The sequence below is a fragment of the Salmo salar genome, chromosome ssa16 (assembly GCF_905237065.1).
Source record: "Salmo salar chromosome ssa16, Ssal_v3.1, whole genome shotgun sequence".
In the NCBI taxonomy this organism is placed as follows: Eukaryota; Metazoa; Chordata; class Actinopteri; order Salmoniformes; family Salmonidae; genus Salmo; species Salmo salar.
Window position 1 is genome coordinate 65,437,910 of NC_059457.1, and position 12,635 is coordinate 65,450,544.

General features: G+C 40.5%; 1 protein-coding gene across 1 annotated transcript in view; it reads left to right on the plus strand.

Annotated features, from left to right (window-relative positions):
* The first annotated feature begins 1,283 nt into the window (after nucleotides 1-1,283).
* The window catches only part of LOC106574290 (contactin-associated protein-like 5), a 37,924-nt gene continuing 26,572 nt past the window's right edge, over nucleotides 1,284-12,635 (plus strand). The window contains exons 1-7 of the mRNA XM_014150087.2: nucleotides 1,284-1,733; nucleotides 2,366-2,476; nucleotides 3,023-3,216; nucleotides 4,275-4,425; nucleotides 9,423-9,626; nucleotides 9,821-10,005; nucleotides 10,201-10,344. Of these exons, the coding sequence (XP_014005562.2) occupies nucleotides 1,634-1,733; nucleotides 2,366-2,476; nucleotides 3,023-3,216; nucleotides 4,275-4,425; nucleotides 9,423-9,626; nucleotides 9,821-10,005; nucleotides 10,201-10,344 (1,089 nt within the window). The 5' untranslated portion in view covers nucleotides 1,284-1,633. The remainder of the gene's footprint in view (nucleotides 1,734-2,365; nucleotides 2,477-3,022; nucleotides 3,217-4,274; nucleotides 4,426-9,422; nucleotides 9,627-9,820; nucleotides 10,006-10,200; nucleotides 10,345-12,635) is intronic.

Sequence of the window (12,635 nt, forward strand, 5' to 3'; positions counted from 1 at the left end):
TGGGAGACAATAAGACCAAGTATCTACTGTTGTGTAACAGACCAGGTAAAGTCATTAAAAAGTTATTAACACTCTAGTAAGTCTAATAAGAACGGCACAGGATATGTACAGATCTCAAATACAGCACAACCACATGCCATTATCAGAAGTATGTTCAGTAATCAAATTCCTAACAACATCGTTGGCATGGCAATAACTGTCATATTTCACATATAATCTATCTTCACCATGATTTAATTGGATTCAGTTATCTTTGTATTAAACCTGAAACTAGTCCTTCAAAAGTGCCTCTAAATTACATGAAAACACAACAAATGAACAACAAAACTTTGATTATTAGGATGGATGGCGTATTTGTCCTGTCCAACCTGAGTTGGTGAAAATAGAATAGTTGTTCTAAATCTTCCATCTGGCCTTCCAGGGTTATGGCTGCATGCATACCCACAGAAAACAGATGTTGACTAGCCTTGCCAGTGCCTTGCCAGGCAACCCAACTGAGCACTGCATTATGTTATCTATGGAACAATGCTCTTATATGATCCAGGATGTACTTACGTGTGTTTGTGCGTTTAAAAATAAGACAACAACACAGCATGGCAGCAACACATGATAACACAGCATGGTAGCAACACAACCTGACAATAACACAGTAGCAACACAACATCGCAGCATCACAACAAGGTAGCAGCACAAAACATAGTACAAACATTATTAATCACAGAAATGTTTTTAATTAGATATTTAATGAGGGAAGAAACCAAAAGTATAAATGTACAGAGAGAGCAGCAAGATCTGAAATAGTATCGCAAATAAGTGATTAATAAACAAAATGACATGATTTATGAATGGTTTTTAGACCATCCCATTTCAAATGGATACTGTTATAGGATGGATAACATAACTTTCAGTCCAATTGACCTTGCTGGATTAATGGTGCAGAGATGGTATGAGATAGATTAGGATTAGGTGGAGTATATGATGACTAACACGTTACAATGCAATAATCTGTGACAGGCAATCACAATCAAATGCTAAGCAGCGACTAATTAAATATAGGCCTGATGGGTTTATTATGGCATCTGAACTGAACAATCTATATGCGTCAAAATTGTTGGTCTCATTTTTGATGCTATAGCGTGAAAGCACAGCGGGATATGCAAGCCCTGGCATCGCTTGGACGCGCGCGGAGCTGTCTGTGGTGCTGAATCTCTTTCTCTCTCTCGCTCTCTTTCTATCTATTTGACGCTTACTCTCTCTCTCTCTCTCACACACACACACACGCGCTTGCAAATGAAGCAGGTGAGATGCTCACTGCGTGCTGAAAATTCTGATTGATTTCCCATTGGAGTCGCGACGATGCTAGTGCGTCGGAACGCACCAGAAGTAACCAGCAATCCTTGATGAAGAACGTAAAGCTATTGTCCTTATAAATAGCGACTTTTGTTGCTTTTGAAACAACGTCGTTAAGATGATATTTGTGAGAAGGTCTCTACGATTTAATCACATGGCTTTTACAAAAATATATCGAGGATAGAGCTGGAAAGCCACAGGAACATTCTGAGCGGCGGCGCGCACACGTTTGGACCTATTTTCTGGAGACCACCGGCAGATGCTGTAACGCAAATTGGATAAAATGCATGCTCTGTTGGCGAAAATGAGCTCGAGAAGCGCCTCGTGGTTCTATGCATTCAGTGTCGTTGTTTTGAGTATGTGTGGATCCACACATGCAGCAAGTAAGTCAATTGCAAGTATGTTTACAGTAGACTAGCCTATTCGATATCGGTGTTTAAGGTTGCCAAATATATCTGTCACACTCTGACACTCATCCAACTCAACTTTTGGTATGATATTTGAGAGGTATATATCATTTTCCCATAATGACTCTGGTGAGCTACTGTTTTAACACATTAGGACACTTGTTATGTTAGGCTAAGAAAATGTATTTGGTGTGCTATGAATTAATATTCAATTGTCTTGTATTCAATTGCATGGTGTCTATGTTGACTTCAAATTGACAGGTGTTAAATACTTATTAGGCTACTCAATGTAGGTAGCTGTTTTGGAGAAGTCATAGGGCGGCGCACAATTGGCCCAGCATCGTCCTGGTTAGGGTTTGGACTGTGTAGGCCGTCATTGTAAATAAGAATGTGTTCTTAAAACTTCTTCGGGATCGGCGTCCCGTCATTGTAAATAAGAATTTGTTCTTAACTGACTTGCCTAGTTAAATAAAGGTTCAATAAAAGTCAGATGAAGTAGGCTACCGTATCAGGTGGTTTGCTGGGACACTCCCTCTTCCCATCACCTGGTGGCAGTGTTTCACACTATTGTTCACGCACGGCATAAAATAACCATGATCCTCTTTCAGAAAGTTGTAATGGACCATTGCTATCAGTTTTGCCTGAGTCATCCTTCAAAAGCTCTTCCACATCCTCCAACAGTCATCTGCCTCACTCTGCAAAGCTGAACAGAAGAGAGGGTAAGTATTGCCACGTTCACTGTAAGCAAAATATTGTCATATCTAGTGAGGGATTTGGCTGTATTGGCCTGCATTATTAGAATCAGAAGATTAGATTCAGATTCAGAGATTCAGAGTGTTTAATAGTCACATGTACAGGGTTGCAGGTGTGATTGCAGGGTAAAGTGAAAATCTTAGGCTCCAAGCTCCAATATACAGGACTAAGTGAAATAAAAGAATGAAAATGGTCATAAAAAACAACAACAATAGCACTATATACATCATAACTCTAGCAGTGATGAATAAATAAATGTTCATTGGGGTGGAGGCAGAGTAAAGACTGTTGAGAGGGTGAGGGGGGATGACCATAGGGGGAGCAGCATGACCACTGAGTGGGTGTAAGGACCAAGGGAAATAAAAACAATAACAATTATGCTAAAATGAAATACATCAATAATATACATATTAACAACAACAACAGTGATGAATGTTGTTGTTAATTGTCACAGAGACACACACACACAAACACGGAGAGACACACACCCATTGTACCCTTTCCTGCTCCAGGAGAGGGTGGCTGGGCCCCGGAGCGGTCAGACAGACAGCCGTGGCTCCAGCTGGACCTCAGGGAGAAGATGGAGATCACGGCCATCGCTACACAGGGCCGTTCAGGGAGCTCTGACTGGGTGAGCAGCTTTATGCTGCTGTTCAGTGACTCTGGCCTGGCTTGGAAGCAGTACGGACAGAGCGAAGACACTGGGGTGAGGCTCTGCCTGTCTGGCAGGTTGATGTTTATTGTCATGAGTCTTGCCCTGGAGGCAGAACTAAGCATCTTTTCCCTCTCGAGGGGCCAGCTGCAAAGTCAAAATTGTCTATATCGTATAAATTCATGAAAACTACAATGTCACCATGTCACTGGATTTAGGTTAAAAGTTGGGGTGAAAAAAATACGAAATTCTCTTATGTTAATTACTAATTGTCATGTCCCTTCAAAAAGCATAATAAGAAAAATAATATGTGTGTAAGTCATAAGTAGGGATTAATTTCAGATCTTAAGGGGAATCCTTCCGTGGCAGATATTATAAGACATTTTAAAGCTGTAAATGAGAGATTTTGGTTAAGTACAGCAGAGAAAAGTAGAATGCGAAAATGAAATGTTTTGCTGTAATTAATGGAAGAAAATAGAAAGAAAATAAGAAAGAAAGAAAATGTCACACTTCTCAAAATACCAAATGTAAACTTTTGTTTACCTCATCAACCCCCAGCTATTTTCTGCTCTCTGTACTTGAACGCTCTCACCCCAGAAGCTTCGGGTGGCCGCTTGAGAGTTACTCAGAGCATAAAACACAGTCTTTTGGCCTCTAGGGTACAAGCTTCCTTTTTGCTTGACCTGAATTACCTTATTTTTTGGGGTTTGAACTTTTGAATTGATTTCTGTGGCCACTGGGCCCACCAGAGACAGAGGTCGCATTGCTTCTTCTCATGCTGAAAGGCAAAACAAATGGGCTCAGACGGGCTTAGGCCTCCACAGAAGAATCAATACAAGTCATGAAAGAGCTTTATCTTCCCCTTAAATCTCATGTGCTTCCTCTTTTTTCTGAAAAGTTGTGAGGAAGAAATAGAAAAACTGCATCTTGACACAAAAGCAAAGCTCTCATTTGCCTTCGTTAGTATCATTGACTGTCTACTATTCCTGGCTTCTTTCACATTATCTTTGAATGAATGATTACTTTTCATGATCTGTTACCAATTGAAAAAAACTTTGATTTGAATGTGTTTGACCAATCTAGTAAATACTGTATCTATTCTCCCTTCCCAGCAGACATACACAGGGAACACTAACTCAGAGGGTGTGGTCCAACACAAGCTGGTCCATTCCATCACAGCAAGGTTCCTACGCTTCGTCCCAGTGGACTGGAGCACTACAGGATGGATCGGCCTCAGAGTGGAGGTCTATGGCTGTGTATACAGTGAGTGGATCATCACATCAGGTGTCTCTAGTCAGGATATTGTTTGTGTTAGTGATGCGCGGATCAGCTGTTTGTTCACCCACAACCGTCCGTGATAAAGTGAAAATCGGAGGCTGGCAAATTTTTTGACAGACCTTTTTAGATAGGTCTATGTTTTTGCTTATGATTTCCGAAATGTTTGTATGTTATTTGTTACTCAACTTGTCTATAATTAGGTACAGCTGAAGTTGGAGGTTTACATAAACTCAGGTTGGAGTCATTAAAACTTGTTTTTCGACCACTCCACACATTTCTTGTTAACAAACTATAGTTTTGGCAAGTCGGTTAGGACATCTACTTTGTGCATGACACAAGTCATTTTTCCAACAATTGTTTACAGACAGATTATTTCACTTATAATTCACTGTATCACAATTCCAGTGGGTCAGAAGTTTACATACACTAAGTTGATTGTACCTTTAAGCAGCTTGGAAAATTCCAGAAAATGATGTCATGGCTTTAGAAGCTTCTAATAGGCTAATTGACATCCTTTGAGTCAATTGGACGTGTACCTGTGGATGTATTTCAAGGCCTACCTTCAAACTCAGTGCCTCTTTGCTTGACATCATGGGGAAATCCAAAGAAATCAGCCAAGACCTCAGAAAATAAAATTGTAGACCTCCACAAGTCTGGTTCATCCTTGGGAACAATTTCCAAATGCCTGAAGGTACCACGTTCATCTGTACAAACAGTATAAACACCATGGGACCATGCAGCCATCATACCCCTCAGGAAGGAGACGCTTTCTGTCTCCTGGAGATGAACGTACTTTGGTGCGAAAAGTGCAAATCAATCCCAGAGCAACAGCAAAGGACCTTGTGAAGATGCTGGAGGAAACAGGTACAAAAGTATCTATATCCACAGTAAAATGAGTCCTATATCGAAGTAACCTGAAAGGCCGCTCAGTAAGGAAGAAGCCAGTGCTCCAAAACCGCCATAAAAAAGCCAGACTACGGTTTGCAACTGCACATGGGGACAAAGATCGTATTTTTTGGAGAAATGTCCTCTGGTCTGATGAAACAAAAATAGAACTGTTTGGCCATAATGACAATCGTTATGTTTGGAGGAAAAAGGGGGAGGCTTGCAAGCTGAAGAACACCATCCCAACCGTGAAGTATGGGAGTGGCAGCATCATGTTTATGGGGGTGCTTTGCTGCAGGAGGGACTGGTGCACTTCACAAAATAGATGGCATCATGAGGTAGGAACATTATGTGGACATATTGAAGCAACATCTCAAGACATCAGTCAGGAAGTTAAAGCTTGGTCACAAATGGGTCTTCCAAATGGACAATGACCCCAAGCATACTTTCAAAGTTGTGGCAAAATGGCTTAAGGACAACAAAGTCAAGGTATTGGAGTGGCCATCACAAAGCCCTGACCTCAACCCTATAGAACATTTGTGGGCAGAACTGAAAAAGCATGTGCGAGCAAGGAGGCCTACAAACCTGACTCAGTTACACCAGCTCTGTCAGGAGGAATGGACCAAAATTCACCCAACTTATTGTGGGAAGCTTGTGTAAGGCTACCCGAAAAGTTTGACCCAAGTTAAACAATTTAAAGGCAATGCTACCAAATACTAATTAAGGGTATATAAACTTCTGACCCACTGGGAATGTGATGAAAGAAATAAAAGATGACATGAATCATTTTCTCTACAATCATTCAGACATTTCACATTCTTAAAATAAAGTGGTTATCCTAACTGACCTAAAACAGCGAATTCTTTGTGGGATTAAATGTCAGGAATTGTGAAAAACTGAGTTTGAATGTATTTGGCTAAGGTGTATGTAAACTTCTGACTTCAACTGTACATGCAGCTTCTCTTCTGTCATTATTTGTTGCCCTGGAAGAGTAAATAAACCCTTGCTCACCAGAATAATGTCATAAATTGATAGAATTAATGCTTCAATCTAGTTTACATCACTAAAACTTGTTTTCGCTTTCCTCTTTAATCTCTGCTTCTCTCGTGCAGCATAGACATTTAGGGACCGGGGAGAAAATGCAATAATAAAAAATTAAAACTGGAAAGATTCAGTTTTAATGAAAATGGTGTGGATTTGGCTCGTTACAGTTAAGCCCTAAAGCTTAGGTTTAGTCTATGCACTAACTCCAGATAAAATAATGAAAGAAAAACCTTAATGTAGCCCATAGATAAGAATTGCACAATAATTATACATTTATGGATTTTTAATGCATTATTTCTCTTTATTTAACCTGCCCGCCACACAATGTTAAATTTTTGTGCTTCGTAACGACCAAACTAGTGGCAACTGAGCTGCCACCAACTTGAAGGAGACGAAACCTTAACTTTGCTGGAGTATTGAAATTCATCATCCTGAGATGTTTTGAAACATGAATTTATTTAAGTGTTGTCCAACATCTTCCCAGGGTCTGGGAGCACTAACAGAAAAGGTTGAACACTATGTTGGTGTTTTGAATCCTGTTTAGTGCAGAATTAGATACCTTCTCTTTTGGTGCTGTTTCCTACCTCTAAAGCTTCTAAACACCATTATAATGTTTTGAATCCTTTCGAGTGCAGAATGTGATCCCTATTTCTGAAGTCTCTTAATGTTTCACGTTTTTTTAAATATTTGCCATTTTATACCATTTTGGCAGACATTGTCAGGCATAGTGTTCAAATCACCAGCAGTAGCTATAAGTTGACCTGAAAAAATTGAGGATTCTGCTCTTGCCTCTTTTGTTGACAACCAGGTTCTTATTCTTTGGGATTATGGCGGTCCGCAATGAAATGTTATAGGTGCCTACCGCCACCCACTGTATCGGCTGTGTATCAGCCAACTAGTTGGTATTATAAATTCATTACACTTTGTGAAAAAACTGCCTTACCAACTAACCCTACACCCAGGTTAAAACCTCACCACTTCTTGGCCCAATCGGATTATTTTGGTAAAATGAAATGCTAAATCGGATTATTTTGGTAAAATGAAATGAACAAATCATTGAATTGACTTGGGGTATTTTGACAATTTATTGAGACTGCTACGAAATGACAGAGGGGATACAGCTATGTAGGAGAAACATATTGAAGGGAGCATGGAATTTAACCCCGGTCTTCAGTGGGGAGAGGGTTGACGTGTCTAAGCCAGCTGCGTTAGGCCTACAGCTATACCACGGGCACTGCACAACTTGCATTCATTTTTATTAAGTATGGTATATAGTGCATTCAGAAAGTATTCAGACCCCTTTCCACATTTTGTTACGTTACAGCCTTATTCTAAAATGGAATAAATCGATTTTTTCCTCATCAATCTACAGACAATACCCCATAATGACGAAGCAAAAACACATTTTTAGATTTTTTTTCAAATGTTTAACAATGAAAAAATGAAATATCACATTTACAGAAGTATTCAGACCCTTTACTCAGTACTTTGTTGAAGTACCTTTGGAAGCAATTACAGCCTCGCGTCTTCTTGGGTATGACGCTACAAGATTGGCAGACCTGTATTTGGGGAGTTTCTCCGATTCTTCTCTGCAGATCCTCTCAAGGTCTGTCAGGTTGGATGGTTGTCCTTCTGGAAGGTTCTCCCATCTCCACAGAAAAACTCTGGAGCTCTTTCAGAGTGACCATTCGGGTTCTTGGTCACCTCCCTGACCAAAGTCCTTCTCCCCGATTGCTCAGTTTGGCCAGGCGGCCAGCTCTAGGAAGAGTCTCGGTGGTTCCAAACTTCTTCCATTTAAGAATTATGGAGGCCAATGTGTTCTTGGGGACCTTCATTGCTGGATACATTTTTGGTACCTTTCCCCAGATCTCTGCCTCGACCCAATCCTGTCTCGGAGTGCTACAGACAATTCCTTCAACCTCATGGCTTGGTTTTTTCTCTGACATGCACTGTCAACTGTGGGACCTTATATAGACAGGTGTGTGCCTTTGCAAATCATGTCCAATCAATTCAATTTACAACAGGTAGACTCCAATCAAGTTGTAGAAAAGTCTCAAGGATGATCAATGGAAACAGGATGCACCTGAGCTAAATTTTGAGTCCCATAGCAAAGGGTCTGAATACTTACTGAATGTAAATAAGGTATTTCTGTTTTTTATTTGTAATACATTTGCAAACATTTCTAAAAATCTGTTTTCGCTTTGTCATTATGGGGTATCGTGTGTAGATTAATGAGGATTATTTATTTTTTTGTCCAGTTTAGAATAAGGCTGTCACGTAACAGATGGGATCTGTTGGGAGGGATCTGAATACTTTCCGAATACATTTTATCTTGGTTGTATTTTTGAGTCAATTTCAATTCACCCCAGAATAGTTTCTTGCTGTGTGGTTGGGCAGGTAAAATTCAAATGAAATGTACTATGTTATTGCCCCTCCCCCTGTTTCTAATCTGTTCAAATAAAGCGTTGGAAAAATAAAGGTGGAATTCCACACAAAAGAATTACCCATAGGCATCATCAATCAATAAACCATTGATTGTAGGAAAAACACAGTTTTTGTGTTTTGTTGCTGCCTTTTACATGCACTGAAACCCCCAAAATTATTTTCACAACACTGTCTTAAAAACATCAATATTCAAGTTGAAGAACCACTTTGGGTGTTTCAGACTATTTTGTTTCTGTTTTAGAACACATTCTGTGTATTAAAACGCTCACATTGGGTTTACATTCAAACACCCCCCAAACACCAGATCTCAGATTAGGTGCATTACTTTTCATGGTTATTTCTACAGTGCACCTGCCCTTCATCCATACAATATTTGTGTGTGTGTGTGTGTGTGTGTGTGTGTGTGTGTGTGTGTGTGTGTGTGTGTGTGTGTGTGTGTGTGTGTGTGTGTGTGTGTGTGTGTGTGTGTGTGTGTGTGTGTGTGTCTGATTATACACTAATGTATTATAAAGCGTTAGCACAAATCTTAACATTATGCTAATATTCAGTATGTGGGTAATCTGACTGTGCTTTCTTCATGTTTATCTTCATCCACTATTGGTTCACAGAGTCAGATGTGGCAGACTTCAACGGCAGGAGTGCTCTGTTGTACCGGTTTAACCAGAAGTCCCAGAGAACGGTGAAGGATGTGATCTCCCTCAGGTTTAAGAGCTACGGTGCAGATGGGGTGCTGGTGCACGGGGAGGGACACAGAGGAGACTACCTGACATTGGAGCTGCACCACGGGACCCTGGCTCTGCACCTCAACCTGGGTAAGCATCAGGCCAATGGTCTCACAGAACTACCATAAGGGTATGGTGCTATCATTATGACCAAATCAAATATACAGTATGAGATGCTGATTCTGAAAACTCCTCATTCAACCTACTGTATCTGTGTTGTACTCCTCTTCTTCCCTCCTCCTTCTCCCCCTCCCCCTCTTCCTCCTCCTCCTCCCTCTCTCCAGATGACGCTAAGCTCTACCCCAGCAGTGGGAATGTGTCAGTGGGCCTGGGCAGTCTCCTGGATGACCAGCTCTGGCACTATGTCCTAGTTAAACGCTCCAACAAGCAGGTCAACCTCACCGTGGACGGGCACACACGTCACCTCAGCACCACAGGTGTGGAAGACTCACTGGAAGTGGACTATGAGGTGCGTCATCACTCATTAATGTACTGTATTTCATTAGAGCCACTGCAAATTATGCGGTATAATTAATTATGCGCCATAAATCATTAATTCATTCATCCATACATTACTGAATGATATATATTTAAATGTTTTTTTTTTGTGGTGTAATCAATCAGTAATATTTTGTTATGAATCCATTCTCTTTGTGTCTCAAAGCTCAGCTTTGGAGGAATTCCTATACCCGGTAAACCAGGAAGCTTCCTTAGGAAGAACTTCCATGGCTGCATAGAGAACCTCTACTATAATGGAGTCAGCATTATCAACCTGGCCAAGCGACGCAAGCTCCAGATCCACAGTGTGGTAGGGATCTATACTATACATAAAGCATACTGAATGTACACTGGTCTAGCATACTGTATGTACCCCATGAAAAAAAACCTACAGGGCCCCTAACATAGAAATCAGAATGTTTCAGATTAAAATAACGTACTGAACAATATGTGTTATTAAATGTACTAACTGTGAGCTTCTGCTGCTCTATACTACAATTGTGCATATTCTAGTTTCTACCTTCATCCTTTGCCTATATTTTAACAGTATTGCAAACATTTTTGGTTCCTAATGTTAACAAAACTGTCTGCGTCATGAGATTTTTATGATGCTTTATTATAAATAACTACACAATTGGTGACTTATTTTTTAATATATGGTATTGTAGTCAGTTGTAATGAAGAAATTACCAATGATCCATGTTTAAGATTAAATAATGTATTACCAATTCTTATAAACAAGGCTAACCCTCTTCTGCCCTATGCATAATTCCTAAATATATGCCTAAATAACATATCCAAAATAAAAAATGTTCCTGAACTATGTGGACTGCAGGCATAAATGTGGTACCTACAGAGAGCAAGCATCTGTGAAACTGTAACTTTAGTGTCAAGACATTATGTGGGCATTCCTGAGTAAGTTCCACAGGAGATAAACCATAGTGGAAAATACTCTGAAATAGTATTTTGCCCATCCCTTGGCAGGCTTGGGTAGAACAGGTTAAGGCATTTGTCCTTGTGTTTGTTCCCTGTAAACAAAACTCAAGAGGTTACACTGCACCAAGAGCCCAGCGTCAAGCCTTCTTGTTTATAATGTCTTTAAAATTACATTTTCTAGCTAACTGGTTTTCATTTGAAAGGTTGGCAAGGCTGTTCAACCTGCCTTGGCACATTGCAGATCTTAGATTGTTCTTTATAAGTTTCAGCTTACTGAAGGCAGGTTCACCTCCAGCAACTGTTACAGGCATCGTACAGAAGATTCGCAGCGCAATGCGTATCTCTCAAAAAAATGCTCTGTAGCTGCATCTTGTGGATGGCATGTAGGAGCTCTAAAGGAGAAAGACCATCTGAGAAAATGGCACCATATATCATCTTTAGACGTCGCACTTCATTTTCAAATCCATCTGTGAGATCTTTGGAGTACTTGTTTCTCAATTTGTGGCAAGATACACAAATTTGGTTTTGGTGAAAACTCCTCACGTATAGCTGCAATCGCGTGGAACTGCAAGCACTGTGTTGTGAAATCCAGTGTCTGACTTCTGTTCAGTTTGCTATGTCATCTTCAGTCTCATCAGGGAAACACTTTCTTTTTTCTGGTGGCTCCTCTGTTCACTGTGAAACTGAGTAGTTCCACCCATTTCATTCGCCACTGTGGAGGCTTCTGCCAGTAGAGCGTCACCATTGATTACGCAGAGCCTGTATTTCTTCCTGTAGTGCCTTAATGTGAGTTGCTTCAGTGTCCAGAGAAATATTTCCTGACTGAAAAATTAGGCTTCTATTCTCAATACACTGCAAAATCTTTACCCAGAAAGTGAGCAGGAAGATTGCCTTGAAAGACATTAAGTAGCTTTTCAGACCTTTTGCCTCAGATTTGGCTTTGTTTGTCAGGCTGCAGCTAGCATGTCTAGGGCCTTGATGATACATGGTAAATGAGTTGCCACTGGTCGGACCACAGCAATACGCACACTCCATCGCGTCTCTGAGAATGGCCCATCACTCTGGGCTGGCACTGAACAGATTGTAAAGAGGATTCACACAGACAAAAAAGGTTAATACCTCTGGGCACGACTGAGCTGCATGTACACCCACAAGAATAAGAGTATGGGAGGCACAAGGTGAGTTTTTGGCCAGTGGATTATTTTGCAGTATGTGTGCCTGAACTCCCTTCACTTTCCCTGACATATTTGCACCATTATCATAGCCTTGACCACAGCAATCTGCTATGTCAATACCATGCCCTTCCAATGCACTCACAATCATTTCAGAAATGTCACTGCCTGTTGTTTTAGCAAAGTCTTTAAATTCAAGAAAACTTTCAATTATTTCCCATTCACCTGTTCCCTGAACTTTATCTTTGTGTACATATCTCACCAATAATACATTTTGCTCAGTGTGGGAAATGTCTGGAGTTGCATCACATAAAACCGAATAATAGATTGCATCTTCTCTTTCATAAAGTATTGTTTTCAAAACCCTTTGACCACATATTCCTATGAAGTTGTTGTGGCTCTCAGATCTGAGGTAATGAGACTGTCGTGCTCCTTTCTTTTTGTCCCTGACTTCCTGTAAGTGCTCACGTAATAGCGGGTCATAATTTGACAA